General features: G+C 39.7%; 1 protein-coding gene across 17 annotated transcripts in view; it reads right to left on the reverse strand.

Moving 5' to 3' along the window:
• The window catches only part of RYR3 (ryanodine receptor 3), a 551551-nt gene that overhangs the window by 52436 nt on the left and 481380 nt on the right, over positions 1-17735 (reverse strand). For all 17 annotated transcript variants that reach the window (XM_054027214.1, XM_054027212.1, XM_054027213.1 and 14 more), the window contains 11 exons: positions 16683-16782; positions 16402-16481; positions 15999-16075; positions 13747-13820; positions 13469-13486; positions 12922-13002; positions 12330-12418; positions 11640-11768; positions 11156-11260; positions 4078-4159; positions 2395-3719 (listed from right to left, as the gene is read on the reverse strand). In XM_054027214.1, coding sequence (XP_053883189.1) covers positions 2395-3719; positions 4078-4159; positions 11156-11260; positions 11640-11768; positions 12330-12418; positions 12922-13002; positions 13469-13486; positions 13747-13820; positions 15999-16075; positions 16402-16481; positions 16683-16782 — 2160 coding nt within the window. The remainder of the gene's footprint in view (positions 1-2394; positions 3720-4077; positions 4160-11155; positions 11261-11639; positions 11769-12329; positions 12419-12921; positions 13003-13468; positions 13487-13746; positions 13821-15998; positions 16076-16401; positions 16482-16682; positions 16783-17735) is intronic.

Genomic DNA, 17735 nt, shown 5'->3' on the forward strand with positions numbered 1-17735 from the left:
TGAGGACATCATCAGGGAACTTCAACCAATTACTAGTAAGTCTAACACTATACTACGGGGATTAATGAACTACATACAACTAGAAAAAAGTAACTGAACAGAGGATTGAGAAATTGAAAACCTCACAGAGCTCCAACTCCAGTCATGGGTGCCAAGAAGGAACTGAGAGAGATTGAGGTGGCACTGCATCATATAGGCAGGGGAGGGGCTACAACCATGAGGCACTAGCACCCCCTGTCCTTCCCACTCCCATGGGTACTGCTAGGCAAAATTCTCTGGCTCCTGTGTACTGTGCGCACACACACCTAAGTGGAATATACAGCTGCAATCTACTTGAAAAACCAAAAATTGTATATTTGATTGATCACATTTAATGATTCAAACGATCTGCATTAATTCCAAAAGAAACGTGAGAATAATAATTAACAACAAATACATTTAAGAACTTTGCAATCACTTTGGGAATAGGAAGAAAGGCAAAATTTGTTGGAAAAAATATAAATTACTTGTTCAGGCTTACTAGGGACTTTAATTTCAAAGCAGAGTCACTCTGTTCAATGAACATGTCCTTTAAATACCTCAGTACTAATGTAAATACAACAAACTATCCATATAAAATGAAATTGCTACTATTTTATAAGGAATTTGTGCAAAATGAGATTTGACAATGGAATAGTCATAAGTAAATTATGATTTTAAAGAAACTGTATAGTGACAGACCAGACCAGTGGGGTACAGGCGTCTGGTAGAGGGCAAATATACTGGTCACTGGATGAGTAGTTTTCTGTTCCCTGAGTGACCAGAGCAGGGTCTGCACTAGAGTAATCAGGAACCTGCTAGAACCAGTTAAGGCAGACAGGCTAATTAGGACACCTGGAGCCAATTAAGAAGAAGCTGCTAGAATCAATTAAGGCAGGCTAATCAGGGGGCCTGGACTTTAAAAAGGAGCTCACTTCAGTTTGTGGTGTGAGTGTGAGGAGCTGGGAGCAAGAGGTACAAGGAGCAGAGAGGATGTGCTGCTAGAGGACTGAGGAGCACAAGCGTTATCAGACACCAGGAGGAAGGTCCTGTGGTGAGACTAAGGAAGGTGTTTGGAGGAGGCCATGGGGAAGTAGCCCAGGGAGTTGTAGCTGTCATGCAGCTGTTACAGGAGGCACTATAGACAGCTGCAGTCCTCAGGGCCCTGGGCTGGAACCCCGAGTAGAGGGTTCCCCCCAAAACCTCCCAATTGACCTGGACTGTGGGCTCTTCCAGAGGGGAAGGTCTCTGGGCTGTTCCCCAACCCACATGGTGAATCTCTGAGGCAAGAAAATCCGCCAATAAGCGCAGGACCCACCAAGATAGAGGAGGAACTTTGTCACAGTATATAAAACAGACATAAATAAATAAACTGGCCAGTAAATGGAAAATATAATTTGATATGCAGGAGAAAATGGTAATACACATTTCATGGGGGCTAAAAGCTTGACAACAGAGTAAATAGTACATTATATAGTCATGTAGTGGAGGTTTATATTGAAAACTCTTGGAAATCATATCAATGCCTTAAGGGTTGGCTTAAAACCCATTATAGAAGAGAATTCTTTGAAATGGCCTAATACAAGTAGAGATGGATCTATACTGCAGAGTTTAGATATCCTCAACATTTGAAAAGGTATTTGGATCCAGAGTTTTGGTTCAGGCCCATCTTTAAATGGAATTACACTTACTTATGTAGGGATTTAGTGAAATGGAACAAGATAAACTGTTCACATCGGGGAAGGACAATTAAAATAAAGTAAATATTAATTTAACAGTAAATCAATTAATTCAGGCAAAGCTATTTCAGAGAGTAGGAAACAAAGGACAGTTTATTAAGTGTAATCAATTAAGCAAACAAAATAAATAAGTTAAGGGGATAATCAGATATAATTATGGATGAAGAGTATTAGGGAGGAGGCTGAAAGACAGTTACAGAATAGGAAATTAGCAACTAGGTCTGGAAAGCACCTAGGACACTTTGGGTGCTACTACTCTTTGGGGCAGGGACTGTCTTTTTGTTCTGTGTTTGTAAAGTGCATGGCACAATCGGGTTCTGGTCCAAGACTGAGGTTCCTACGTGCTAAAGTAATACAAATAATAAATAGTAATAATACTGTAATCTAAATGAACAACACCACTAATTATTAAGTCAAAACTAGGCAGACATATTGGGCTAAGCTAAAGTTTTCCTTTCCGGCAAATTATTCTTTGTTATAAGATTTAGATAATAAAATATAAGAAAATGACATTCCCAGAATATGTATCTCATAGAGAAAAGCAATTTAGTGAGCAAATAAGTTTAGTTATTACTGGAACTTTTAGTAATATATAATAAATTTTTGCTGTAAGGGACAATAAATTTGTTCCACCTACTTGTGCTTTTCTTTTCCTACGAACAGTGCTTTCCAAAGATGGAGGGGTATCTGTACCAACTCTTTCTGCAATATCACCGAGTCCAGCATCATGACCATGTTTTGAGCCACCTTCTTTCTTTGCATGAATGCCAAAAATATCTGACATTATGTCTGTTTCTCCTTTTTCACCTTTCACAAACTGCACAAATTCAACTCTAATTCCATGCTCAATGCCTTCAACCTTCTCTGCTTCTATGACGTCATCGTGGATTCCAAACTGTGTTGGGTCAGGCATGTCCCCTAATATTTTGGTAACTTTGATGTTTTTGGCTCCTTCAACCAGGCCACCCCCAAACACAGTACTCCAGAGAATCTGGAAAATCCCCCATACGATGGTGAAGAACAACTGGAATAACCCTACAAATAGCATCCAGAAAAAGGAGAAAAACACTTTCACCAATTCCTTTATAGTCATCTTTCTAACTTTTCTGTACTGTTTCCTAAGGTTCCTTAAAGTGACCATTTTAAAAAAGTTGGCAGCATTCCTCTTCACTGCAACACAGGCCATTGCAAAAGCTGAAGCTGATTCTAGAGATTTTTCTTCTTCCTCATCATCTCCAACTTCCATTACATAATAAGGCTCATCCTCTTCCTCCTCTTCAGGTCGTTCAGCTGAATCTGATTCGGAGATCTGAGATGCTAACTGCATTTCAAAGATTGTGTCCTCACAGAAATTCACAAACAGCTCCATTTTCTCTTGTTCTCCTCCTTCATTTACAACATCAAATATGAACTGCCTTTTGGATTCTTTCACCTGTGGCTTCTCCCACTGCATTCTACTGGACTCACTGATTTCAAAGTAAACTCGTTCAATTTTCTTGGCTCCACCCATTATTTCAATGCGGCCAAGGTAAGGTTCAAAGTAATTAAGTACACTTGCTGCTGGATCTAGTAAGCACCGAAGGCGTGAATCATTTGGCATGTGCTCTGAAAGGTTAGTTAACAAGACTGCCACATTAAATCCAATGTCTTTGGCTGGCTCATGGAATCTGTCCACAAAATCAACATAATTAAACATGTCATTTTCATCAGCTTCTGCACAGGACAGCAGGAATTCAAGCTCTGACTGTGTGTATTGTTTCTGACCTTCCATTGCTTTCTGGAATTCTTTCTTTGAGATGATGCCTTTACCATCTGGATCATATTCTTTGAAAGCATCTGAGCTGGTTAGGTCTTTCAATTTGAGGAACATGTCAAAGAACTTCAAGATCATTTCTACATTGCTAGATGATTCTACCAGTGTGTCCACCATCTGTTTTCCAATAGTCCCATTTACAACATTACCTACATTGTATGTTAAAACAGTAAGTTATTTGGTTTATCTATAAATACATGTAAAAATAAGTTAATTTCATATTTATGTTCAGAAACACTACAAAAAACACTTTTCCAATTTCATTCTTAAATCTCCATAATTTTCTTGTAAACATGTTTTTCTGCATTGTCCTTGCTCTTTCAACATTACGTGCACCTTATATAATTCTCTTTTAAACATTTTTTAATAAACGTGAAATAGCTTTTTGCACTGGCATAATAAAAACGCAATTAAAGAACAATTCTGAAAGATTAATTATTGCATTGTGACAGCTCAGCTTCATAACACTGAAAGTAATAACACATAATTATAAAAAATAGATCTGACCTTCAAGTAGTGACAACAGCATCACAACCATATCCTTCAAGAGATCCAACAATTCCTTAAGTAATTCAATCTGACTGGAATCCTGCAACATAAATGGTGTACACATTTTTTTCTTATTAAGAAAAGATACATTTAACAGGAAGAAATAGCACTTGGCATGGTTATCAGATACAGTCCTAGTAAACACAGATACATCAGGATCATTCACAGTCATTTCTATTATGATATATTATAATAATCTCATACAATACAATGTGCCCAACTAGAGCAGATGTGTGAGCATTGGGGTATGTTGTAATAAAGTACCGAGGACTACTGAAGTGGAGACTATTAGTGAGGGAGAACCTTATTAATTTTGCTAATCCATTTATGAGAGAATACACATAAAAAAATCCATCCCCCCGACATAGCACAATATATTAGGATTCATATTACTAAAACTTTAATATGTTGACAGAATATACATTAATATAACAAGACCAATGTGGATTTAGGTGCCTAACTTTAGGCACCCAAGTTTGAATACTTTGCTCAAGATTCATGGTGGTGAGAAGGATGTTTATATGCAGCTCAAAGGGGAAGAGAAAACAAGAAAGGGAGGGGAATGCTGATTGGAAGTGTGAGAAGCATTGCTGCTCCTCTAAAGTGAAGGAAGTGGCTGCTGTCTGTCAGCAGTGGCTCTCTTTTCTCCTGTGTGAGGAATGTACATCTAGGCCAGTGGTTCCCAAACAGGGGTTCGTGAACCCCTGGGGGTTCGTGAAATGTTACAGGGGGGTCTTGGGAAAAAATTCCCTAATGGTGGACAGAGCTGTCCCTAGGAACTCTGGGCAGCACGTGGCCAGCAGCCTGGAGCCTCTTGACTTCCAAGAGCTAAGCAGATCAAAGCAAGCCTATTTATCACACTGAGGAGATTTAAACTTCAAGACTACTTATAAGAAATGGAAAGGGAGGTGGATATTTTTTGCTGTTTTTAAAATGAAACAGGCAGCTAGTATTGTTTTTAAAATTATTATGAAGAACAAGTTTAAGCTTTGTTGTAACATGTGGTGTTGGCCTGGACTGCTCAAGAACTGAATGCTTGTGTAGGAGGAACTCTTTGAGTTGGCTTCTTAAATCCCTTCATACTGTTTCACATCTGATACTCCTTGATGAAACATAGGAACCTTGTCTTATAACAGGCTTATTAAGGGTGGTACAAGCTACGAAAGTGAGATCTTGGAAGAGTGTTGCCATTTTCATAAAATGTAATAAAAATACTTTAATGATAAATAATTAATAATAAATAGTGTGTAATAAGCATATCATAAAAACAAATTTTATATTTCCAAGATCACTGCTTTTATAATTTATACTCAGGTAAAGGAGAAAAATCCCTGGAAATAGACATTTTTAGGACTTGACATTTTAGTGAAAGGGGTTCACAGGTTGTTAAAGTTTGGGAACCACTGATCTAGGCTGTTCCCTGAGGCACTAGCTCCGTTTTTCTCCCAGTTCTCCCCATCCTGTAACTCCTTGTCACCATACCGTATATACTTGTACGCAAATCAATTTAGTTTATGAGACAATCAAAGCATTTTTATCAATGTTTGCATCTAAACTGGGTGGTGGTGGAGTGCGAGAGGTTACAGATAAGTACAGATGAGTAACTAAAACTAACTCACAGTTATCAAAATAAATGAACATTTTGTGATTAAGTAATCTTGATTTTTTTTTTTACGTTTGCTCAATCACTAAGTGACAAAATTTGGTAATCTGCAGTGGTGAAGTTGCAAAGTTCATATTTTTATTACTAGAAAAATGACATGGTTATTGACATTATTCAAAAATATAAAAGCATTCAGACTTTAGAAAACTGTAAAACTATGTATTTTATACCTTTTGGGGTAGCTTGTGTTTGTCAGTGTTCAGTCAGTTTAATTCAGCTCCAGGAAGATATAGATTCAAAATACAATAGTGCATCTTGAAGGTTACACATTGGTAACACAGGGGCTGGTTCATTAGCTATGTGATTTGTTTTGAACACTATGCAAGAGATCCACATTCAAATGCTGAGTCTCTGACTCCCTAAAAGAAGGCAAACTCTTTATGCCAAATTAAGTGCAAGAATGTAATAAGAAAAGCCAAAGAGGAGTTTGAAGAACGGCTAGCCAAAAACTCCAAAGGTAATAACAAAATGTTTTTTAAGTATATCAGAAGCAGGAAGCCTGCTAAACAACCAGTGGGGCCCCTTGATGATAGATACAAAAGGAGCGCTTAAAGACGATAAAGTCATTGCGGAGAAACTAAATGGATTCTTTGCTTCAGTCTTCACGGCTGAGGATGTTAGGGAGATTCCCAAACCTGAGCCGGCTTTTGTAGGTGACAAATCTGAGGAACTGTCACAGATTGAAGTGTTACTAGAGGAGGTTTTGGAATTAATTGATAAATTTAACATTAACAAGTCACCGGGACCAGATGGCATTCACCCAAGAGTTCTGAAAGAACTCAAATGTGAAGTTGCGGAACTATTAACTAAGGTTTCAGAGTAGCAGCCGTGTTAGTCTGTATCCGCAAAAAGAACAGGAGTACTTGTGGCACCTTAGAGACTAACACATTTATTAGAGCATAAGCTTTCGTGGACTACAGCCCACTTCTTCGGATGCATCTTGTGGCACCTTAGAGACTAACAAATTTATTAGAGCATAAGCTTTCGTGGACTACAGCCCACTTCTTCGGATGCATCCGAAGAAGTGGGCTGTAGTCCACAAAAGCTTATGCTCTAATAAATTTGTTAGTCTCTAAGGTGCCACAAGTACTCCTGTTCTTTTAACTAAGGTTTGTAACCTGTCCTTTAAATCGGCTTCTGTACCCAATGACTGGAAGTTAACTAATGTAACGCCAATATTTAAAAAGGGCTCTAGAGGTGATCCCAGCAATTACAGACCAGTAAGTTTAACGTCAGTGCCGGGCAAATTAGTTGAAACAATAGTTAAGAATAAAATTGTCAAACACATAGAAAAACAGTTGAGCAATAGTCAACATGGTTTCTGTAAAGGGAAATCGTGTCTTACTAATCTATTAGAGTTCTTTGAAGGGGTGAACAAACATGTGGACAAGGGGGATCCAGTGGACATAGTGTACTTAAATTTCCAGAAAGCCTTTGACAAGGTCCCTCACCAAAGGCTCTTAAGTAAAGTAAGTTGTCATGGGATAAAAGGGAAGGTCCTTTCATGGATTGAGACCTGGTTAAAAGACCGGGAACAAAGGGTAGGAATTAATGGTAAATTCTCAGAATGAAGAGGGGTAACTAGTGGTGTTCCCCAAGGGTCAGTCCTCAGACCAATCCTATTCAACTTATTTATAAATGATCTGAGAAAGGGGTAAACAGTGAGGTGGCAAAGTTTGCAGATGATACTAAACTGCTCAAGATAGTTAAGACCAAAGCAGACTGTGATGAACTTCAAAAAGATTTCACAAAACTAAGTGATTGGGCAACAAAATGGCAAATGAAATTTAATGTGGATAAATGTAAAGTAATGCACATTGGAAAAAATAACCCCAACTATGCATACAATATGATGGGGGCTAATTTAGCTACAACTAATCAGGAAAAAGATCTTGGAGTCATCATGGATAGTCATCTGAAGATGTCCACGCAGTGTGCAGAGGCAGTCAAAAAAGCAAACAGGATGTTAGGGATCATTAAAAAGGGGATAGAGAATAAGACTAAGAATATATTATTGCCCTTATATAAATCGATGGTATGCCCACATCTCAAATGCTGCGTACAGATGTGGTCTCCTCATCTCAAAAAAGATATACTTGCACTAGAAAAGGTACAGAAAAGGGCAACTAAAATGATTAGGAGTTTGGAACGGGTCCCATATGAGGAGAGATTAAAGAGGCTAGGACTCTTCAGCTTGGAAAAGAGGAGACTAAGGCGGGATATGATAGAGGTATATAAAATCATGAGTGATGTGGAGAAAGTGGATAAGGAAAAGTTATTTACTTATTCCCATAATACAAGAACTAGGGGTCACCAAATGAAATTAATAGGCATCAGGTTTAAAACAAATACAAGGAAGTTCTTCTTCACGCAGCACACAGTCAACTTGTGGAACTCCTTACCCAAGGTGGTTGTGAAGGCTAGGACTATAACAGCGTTTAAAAGAGAACTGGATAAATTAATGGAGGTTAAGTCCATTAATGGCTATTAGCCAGGATGGGTAAGGAATGGAGTCCCTAGCCTCTGTTTCTCAGAGGATGGAGATGGATGGCAGGAGAGAGATCACTTGATCATTGCCTGTTGGTCCACTCCCTCTGGGGCACTTGGCATTGGCCACTGTCGGCAGACAGGATACTGGGCTAGATGGACCTTTGGTCTGACCCGGTTCGGCCATTCTTATGTTATGTTCTGCAGAAACAACTCCAGGCCAATCTAAGAAAAATAGTGATGGGTTTCAAAGAGATCCATCTCACTTTCCTAAACTGGAAGGAAGGCTAATATGACATGGGACTTTTAGGAAGGCAGGAAGTAAACTGCGGAGTAAAGCTTGCTGAAAACTGTCTGATGGAAAATTTTCCGTTTGAAAATACCAATTTAATTAAACCAAAATGTTCTGCAGGAGCAAGTCAATGCCATTGAAACTTCTGATGAAAATCAGACAAACAAGCTGCCTGGCTCACCTTCCTGGGGTCCCAGATACTTCCCCCTCCCCCCGCTTCCCTTGTTTCTGGGCAGCCTGGTTTCTCAGAATCCTTGACTCCTCAGCAGCTCATCAGGCAAGCATCTGGGCAGACCAAGAAGCTGAGAAGCCCCCCCAAAAAATTAATTTCCCCCCAAATGGTATTTTTCTTGTCTTTTCTACCTGAGAAAAAAATTGCGATTTTGTTTTTTGTTCCAATTTGGAATAATTTTTGTTTCCGTGTGTGGGGATTGGAAAATCCTATTCCCACACAGCTCTACTGGAGAGGGAGGAAGCTGGCAGAAAGATCTTTTACTCCTGAGGCCATTCTGTGCCAAAAAATTAAAAATTCTGCACACACTATTTTAAAATTCTGCAAGTTTTATTTGTCAATAAATAAATGCAGAGGCTCCAGCATGGCATTGGGGAGCTCAGACCACTGGCTGCACGAAGGTGGGAGATCACCCAGCAGCCCCCCATCCCCACCCCATGACACGGACTCAGCGGTGAGGCTGCACCCGACTCTGACACAGCATAAGGCCTGAGCCTGCCCCAGCCCCAGAAACACCCTGGGGCCCTGCCTCTCTCTGCCAGGTGCACCAGGTGGGGGCAGCCAGGCTCAACCAGGCTGGATCCAAGTGTGAAGGGGATCAGTGTGGGGGGATCCAGGTGTGGGGTGAGAGGATTCTTTGTGGGACAATCTGGGTGCAGGCAGCTTAATGGGGGTGGTCTAGGTGTGGGGGGATCTGGATGCACACAGGCTCATTGGGGGGGTTCCAGGTACAGGAGTAATGGGACTCTGCAGGGGCTTCCAGGTGAAGGTGGTTGGGGCTCAGTGGAGGGGTCTGCATGTGGAAATCTCAGCAAGGGAGTTTGCTGGGGGAGTGGGGCTTGGTGGGGTGAGGGTCTGTGTAGAGCTAGTTGGGGGTCAGTGGCATGGGGGTCTGGATGTGGGGGCTCAGGGTGGTGCAGGAGGGATGGGGCTTGTCAGTGTGGGGGTTTGAGTGCAGGGAGCTCAGTGGGGGGTGGTCTGAGTGCAGGGGTGGGGGGGTTCTGAGTCAAGGGTCTGGATGCAGGGGAGCGCCAAATGCAGGGGTTGAGGTCCAGTGCGGTGGGGTTCAAGTATGGAGGATTCTGGGTGTATGGGGTGAGACTTGGTGGGGGTGTCTGGGTATGGGAGGTCCGGATGCATAGGGATTGGGTGGATGGGGGAGCAGCTCCCCATACAGTGATCCCTCCCCCTGCAGCTGAGGAGTGATGGGTCCAGGAGAGGATAACGAGCTTCCTGCAGCTGGGAGAGGTTTCTGGGTCTTGGTCTGACACAATCCCAATCACACCTTGGCAGGGGAAGAGGAAGTCCCATCCTCTCCTGCCTCCAGCCCAGCCGGGACTAGCAGCTGTTCCAGGCTCAGGGTAGGAGTCACTGGGTGGGGTGTCCCGAGCCTCGTGGTGATTTACCTCTCTGCAGGCTGCCTGAAACTATGTACCTGCACTGCTAGGGAGTGGTGTATGACTGCTCTTGCAGCTTCCCTTTGCTTCTCTGTCAGAAAGTCTTTTTTCCACAGGGAAGCAAAGAAATCAGCGGGGGACATAAATTCTGCGCATGCACAGTGGCACAGAATTCCTGCGGGAGTAAGAACCTTTAAAAATAACTTATATCTATTATCACAATGCAAATTGTAAATATGCTAATCGGTTCTGTTCTTTTTTGACATAGACGCAAATACCCTATCAGTGAAATGAGGATATTACTATTTTTTTCTTTAAAACATTTTACTGTATTTTTTTTAAATCTAAAGCAAATATGATGGATGCCATATAAAATTTCTATTATACTGAGAGATTTTACCATTTTCCTGAACTTTCTTGTTACATAGCTATTGCTGAAAATGGTAAACATCTTTGAAAACTGTAGAACTTAAATGCACCACTTGTATGTTCTCAACTGATGGAAAGCACCTAATTTCAAAGAGAAATCTTTTGAAAGAAGCAAAAACCACCAGATTATTTAAAGTGGCTGTGAATAAGGAGCTTCAGATTCATTAACATGGTACATGTAGGCTGGCCATTTAAAAAAAAAAAAAGTCCCTTAGCCATATAAGGGCAATTAGGTAATGAATGATGTGTCTGAAGAGAATTGAAGCACACTGTATGTGGACATGTTTAAGAGGTTAGCTGACTCACTTGAGCATAGGAGGAGAATCATAATTCATAGAGCAGAAGGCCCAACATTTTTTTCTAGGGCTATCATCTAAGTTTAGAGCTATTTGTTACATAATGAAAATAAGAATGCTATACACAACTGAACAGAGACCGTACTCCTAATTGACTTATAGCTTTCACTGCACATTTTATTGCATTTTATGCTTACAATATAGATGCACTATAGATAATTGTTGAACAACTGAAAATACCTTAGAGAGTTTCATTTGCATGTTGGCAAAAACATGAAGGAAGCCAACAACTGCATCCCACAGCCTACTGTGAGCCAGACTCTGCTGGTTACCTATGCAAGGACCCTAAAAATAAAGAAAAGCGTAAAGAAAAAATATGTATCAATCGGGTTAAGAAATACTTTTCCTATTTAAGACTTCTAGTTGAGCAATCCAAGAAATAGGTACAATTTTCCATGAAGTTATTCTAGAATGTCTTCCAAAATATAATCACCACATAGGTTGTGAATGTAATGCATTAGACAATCACAAAAATATCTATAGATTTTTACATTCTGGACCAGATCCACAATTGATGTAATTGAGCATAGCTCAGTTCAAATCAATGAAGATGAAGCTATGTCAATTGCCAACTTACACCAGCTGAGGATCAGGCAGTGTATATGTAAATACATTTACTGTAAATATTGAAATTTGAACATCTCTGTGTCAGGTTTCCATTTACCTGGATATATTCTGTAAGTGAGTTGAAAATTTGTTTGGTAACAGCCAAAGCTTTAGAGAAGTTACGCTGTCCAGATTCATCAATCACGTTTTTTCCTGAATAGTACCAATAGAAGTCACTAATTGATTCCTAAGAACAAATGACAATTATATTTTTCCACTATCATATTATATGTTCAGCAATTACCATACATTATCACATCAACAGAAATTGAAATGGTAGATAGGATTTCACATTTTTATGTGCTTTTATTTCTAACCACAATAATGTTATACAATTTTGTCCAATTATGTGTTCTGCAGTTATCAATACTGAAATGCATTATCACTCAGTTGTTTTACAAAGACACATCTGACAGTTAAGGGCTGTTTAAAAATGAAGATAACAAGTGCGTACATTTCAATATTAAAGCTGTTAGTTACAGGATTACCACACTAGTAATCACAAATGAAATTAAGTCCATCCAAAATATGTGCAGTCATGAGCATGTGCACCAGGTGAGAGAGCAGAGGGTGCAGACAGCTTCCTCATTCACCTGCACAGGGGTGGGGACAAAGTGATCTTTGTGATACTCCCAGTGCAAAGACTACACAAAGCTAGTGCTGCTCCTTGTTTTAGCCTCACAAACGTGCAAGGGGAGGGGAATAATTTATTCTTTGTTTTGTCTTTGTCTTTTTTTTTTTTTTTTACCTGAAGACGTAAGAGATAGTCAACAGTGCTGATAATAATATTCACTGTTGTAGTGTTGCCCATCTGAGTACGCAGGAAATTCTGAAAATCTGAAATCACAAATAATTTGTGTTTGATAAATATATATGTATAAGAAACAAAAAAATAGGAGATTATTCCACTATATTAAAGAGGAAAGTTACTCTTATAGCTACTAATTGTGAAAGACCGTCTCATATACACTACACTTAAAAGCACTTATGCTTATCAAAGAGTCTGGAAATTTTATTGAAATATATCATAACTGAAACATATAACAAGAACTTTTTTGTGAATATCCTGCCATCCATCTTTCTATTAATGGTGAGAGGCATAAATTCTGGAATGTCATTACGACTGTTAGTTAAAGGGTGAAAGTTAAAGATTGAACGTTGATTAGATTGCATGGTTTGTCACATTTTGAAGAACCACTTTAGCTTAGAGTGTTGACTTGATTACCTTTAGCAAAAAACAGAAAGTCAATTTGAATAGCATCAATACTAAGGACTACTGTCCTTCCTTTTAAGAGTCTGAATACAATCACTTTCCTGAAAATTCATTCCAGTCTACTTACCATTGTTATGACCTTCACAAAGCAGCTGTAAAAATCTAAACAGATCTCGAGTAAACTCATCATTCTGTAGCACTTTCTCACCTTGAAAATATATAGTACAATGAATGTGATCATTGTTCATTATGAAACATGCAAAACATATATTCTTCAAACAGCGTCCTTCAAAATAAGTGATTCTAATAAAAAGCAAATACTGTAAGCTGCTTTAAAGTAATTTTAAATAAATGTACTGAGAGTAATGATAATAAAACAAATTATGAAACAGAAAAAGCAAAAGCCAAAATATTTAGCACTCCAATGCATTCATGGTAAAAACTACTGGACTAAAGTTCTAATAAGTAAATGGTTAGTTGTCAATAAAACCATGCCTTAAATATGAAAGACACTTCTTTAATTAAGCATCAAACTCTTTGTCCAAGCTCAACACGCAACCTGCTGCAGACCATAAAACTAAACCTAAAGGATGTCTGGGAAGATGCAATTAAAGAAGATTTCTTTCTGTATTTGCAACACACAATAGCATCAAAAGCTGTAAACCCAAACGTACCACGCTCACGAACGATGACTGTGGATCAGAGAAAAATAATAAGAATACAGGATAAGCAAATTGTAAGTTACATGATAATTTCCGTTCAAATGTTTACTGCTAGAATTTTAATAAACATTAACCATGTTAAAAAGGCTAATCTAATCCTAATTTTAATGAGGCTATCAATAAACAGAGCAATGTGCTAAAACAGCCCTGAAAATTCCAGTTTTAGAAGGAAGCATAATAAACTCTTTAATTGCTACTTGAATTAAATGGGTTTTATTCATTGTACTTACGAGTTCCTTCTTCAGTAACCATTCCAAGGCCTTCTGCTTTATTCTGTCTCTCAAATGCATTCAAGTCAAGAACACTTTTAACAAAGCACAGAAAATTGAGAAAGTTCTACTGCTGTATGTAATGGCAAAATTAATTTCCTCCATGAACTCTCTGGAAGCCTTGACCCACACGTTTTACCCATTGTGATACACACAGACTGGTATATATAAAATGAAACATGTTTTAAATAAAAGGGTTTGGAGGGGAATATGGGCCCAGTGTCTGTTTCTGAAAAGATACAGGTTTAAATCTCCTCTTGATATACACCTATTACTACCATTAATATCAAGAGGAGTTACACATCTATATGTAGAAGAGAAAAGGAACCCAAAATATTATTCAATTGTGCCCCACCCCCAAAAAGGTCATAATTGGAGTTCACTTTATTTCTCATTCGTATAGTTTCTACCAAACTGTTATCATTTAAAAGGACTCCATTGACAGTCTAATTGTCTTGCAAGGTCAAAATGTATTGAAAGATTGATTTTCTACTCCTGAGGGCATTCTGCGCCAAAAAAAATTAAAAATTCTGCACATAATATTTTAAAATTCTGCAAATTTTATTTGTCAAATAAATCTGGAGGCTCCAGCATGGAATTGGGGAGCATAGGCCACTGGCTGCACAAAGGTGGGAGATCACTGTGTAGCTCCCTGCCCCCTGCCCCCGGGACAGGGACTCAATGATGAGGCTGCACCCAACCCTGACACAGCGCAAGGACTGGGCCTGCTCCAGAAACACCCCAGGGCCTCAGCAAGGCAGGATCCAGTGTGCAGGGGCTTAGTGTGGGGGGATTCAGGTGTGGGTTGAGAGAGTTCTGTGTGGGGCAATCTTGGTGTGCTCAGTGGTGGATCTGGGTGCGGGAGCTTGTTGGGGGGTTCTGGGTACAACGGTATTGGACTCTGCAGGAGAGTCCAGATGAAGGTGGTTGGAGCTCAGCAGGGGGATAGAGCGTGGCGGGGGTCTGATTGTTGGGGGCTCAGTGGGGGGTCCAGATACTGGGGGAGTGGGGCTCAGTGGGGTGTGGATCCAGCTGCAGCTGGTTGGGGCTTGATGGGGAGGGGATCCGGGTACAGGTGGCTTGTCGCAATGGTCCAGTTGCAGGGTGAGTGGGGCTCATCAGCAGGGTTCTAAGTGTGGTGTGTGTGTGTGTGTGAGACTCGGCGGCAGAGTCTGGGTATGAGGGGGTCTGGATGCATGGGGATTGGGCGGATGGGGGAGCAGCTCCCTGTACAGGGATACCTCCCCCTCCAGTGGAGGAGTGATAGGTGCAGCAAGTGGGGCCGGGATTTTCAGAGCTTCCTGCAGCTGCGGAAAAATCTGAGGGTGGTCTGATCTGGCTCCGACCTCCACATCCCAGCCGGGACTAGCAGCTGAGCCTGCCATAGGATAGGAGCCACCAGCCAGGTCTTCCCAAGTCCTGCTCCCTGCCCCACAGTGATTTACCTCTCTGGCAGCTGCCCTGGGCACCCGAAACATACTGCTAGAGATCATGACTGTTCTTGTGGCTTCCCTTTGCTTCCCCATCAAAAAGTCATTTTTCTGTGGGGAAGCAAAGAAATCTGCGGGGGACATAAATTCTGTGCATGTGCAATGGTGCAGAATTCCCCCAGGAATAATTTTTATTGCTAATACAGCAAAGCTCATTTCCCAGAACAGAAGATGGTAACCTCTCTCTCTACACTGGTGAAATAATTTTATTTCTCTAATCTGAATACATTTTAATCTTTTTAGCTAGTGCAGTTCATTTAGTTTCACAGTGACACATGCACTTGTTTTTATTCACAGTGATATTATTTAAAACCAAAAACTGAAACACTAGCATATTGTTTCCAGTGTCCTTTACATTATATGGTCTGTCTTCAAATGAACTTTGTTTTTACTATTGCCCAGAAAGACACACATGGGCAACAGGTACTACTGTCATTGCAGATTACCACTGAGATAAAACCTACTAAATGCTGTATTACTCTTATATGTGCTTGCTAAGAAATACAAGGTCAGCCTACGCTTTATCTTCTCTTGGAAGAATATTCCACAGATGAACTTACTCTTTTTAAGTGCCTAAGATCCACAAATACAATTCCCTCTAGATCAATTCCCAGCTCAGTTGTTGACTGCTGTAATCCAAACCTTCAAAATGCACCAACTCTGAGCAATTAGCCACCAAACTAGATGCTACTAAAGCTGTCACAACATGGTTTGTGCTTTTACCTGCAAGACTGCATTAAGCCAGAGAGACTCTGAAAAAATCCAGCATCCTTCTTCTCTTTAAGGTAATCTAACATTTTCTAGAGGAGAGAGAGATTTAGGAAAATCTATATAAAAATCATAATAATTTGACAATTTGCCAAATTATCATTGTCATATTGACAAAACTGGCCAGTAATATATTTGATCTTTGCTTTGACTAAAATGTAGTTTGCTCTAGCCTTAATCATGTTACTATGCATCTAATTGTTCAACCAGCCAGAATATTACTCCCCACATTTTTTGCCATCTAATCTAAAATTAACCAAACTCCTCTTAGCATAAGAGCAGTAGTATTAAACTAAAATTCTCAAAATAATATGCTTCCTTTACAAAGAGAAGGCTTGTAAAAGTTAAATATTGTTACCTGCTGAACTAAGGTATTACCAGCATTTAGAATGGCAATGCCAAGTTTTAATGTTTCAATAACCATGGGGCCCAGTTCACCTGTCAAAACAATCATATAATAATTAAAATCTGTGCTAATGTAACTGATTAGATTGGAAAAACAGAACAGAGACTATACCTAATGTAGTTCATAATATGCATTTAATTCTGATTTATTATATACTATGCACTTAGTAAGCTGATATATTTATATAATTGCAAATAGGTTTAACATAATTTAAATACTTCACAGAACTTTACCTTTGCTTGCACTAATCATCTGAAGAACCATCTCAGCAGCTCCACGATCGTGCAGACGAGCTTGCTGATAAAGAGTTTTCTGCTTTTCCATTTCTTTCTCCTGAGTTTGGAAACAAACACCACAATGAATGCACTATTTGCATGTACATACAGCATGACCAGTACGGCTATAGAGTCAGATTAGCTGCACTCAGGCAGAGCTTGGCTGGACCACAAAATCTGATCCATAATGCACCTGGTGGCCAGAAGATAGGCTTCTCTCTCAAACTGCTCCATCTTTTAAAGGAGTGTTGTTTTTAAACCTTCTGTTCCTTAATTCATCTATTCCTCACCTGTACATCTCCTCTACAAGAGGGTGGGAAATATTCAGCAACAAGAAAATTTAAAATAGGCAACATTGTCTGAATCTGAAGGATGGATTTTGTTGACTATAGATCTGTGTGCTTGTGCCAAATGTGGAACATAAAAATTAGAAGTGGGCTTTGAGCAGGAGGTTGGACTAGATGACTCCTGAGGTCTCTTCCAACCCTAATCTTCCATGATTCTAAAGTGAAATAAGAACTGAACTTTATGTTTTCTCAGCCCCTAAAATAATCTGAACTTTATTAAAGGTTGGGAAATATCTGATTAAAACCACCTCCCTCTTCTTGCAGAACCTTTACCATTCCTGGATGCCACTTCCTAAACCAGTTCTTCCCCTCATACTGCTGCTTCCTGCCTGTAGTCTGCATGTTCAAATCTCTTTAATGGAGCAGTTTTTATGATCACAAAAATACACAATAATTTGGATTTATTTGTACTGAGGACTTCTCTTTCAATCTACTTGTTTATTTGTTAGGTATATCCACTATGCACATAACTAATATTCAAATCAGTTATAATGTTGGTTAAAGAAATAAAGCCTGACTGACTGGTATACTATTACATTTTGCAAAAAGAACGGGAGTACTTGTGGCACCTTAGAGACTAACAAATTTATTTGAGCATAAGCTTTCGTGGGCTACAGCCCACTTCTTCGGATGCATAGAATGGAACATATATTGAGGAGATATA

The sequence above is a fragment of the Malaclemys terrapin genome, chromosome 4, assembly GCF_027887155.1.
Source record: "Malaclemys terrapin pileata isolate rMalTer1 chromosome 4, rMalTer1.hap1, whole genome shotgun sequence".
In the NCBI taxonomy this organism is placed as follows: Eukaryota; Metazoa; Chordata; order Testudines; family Emydidae; genus Malaclemys; species Malaclemys terrapin.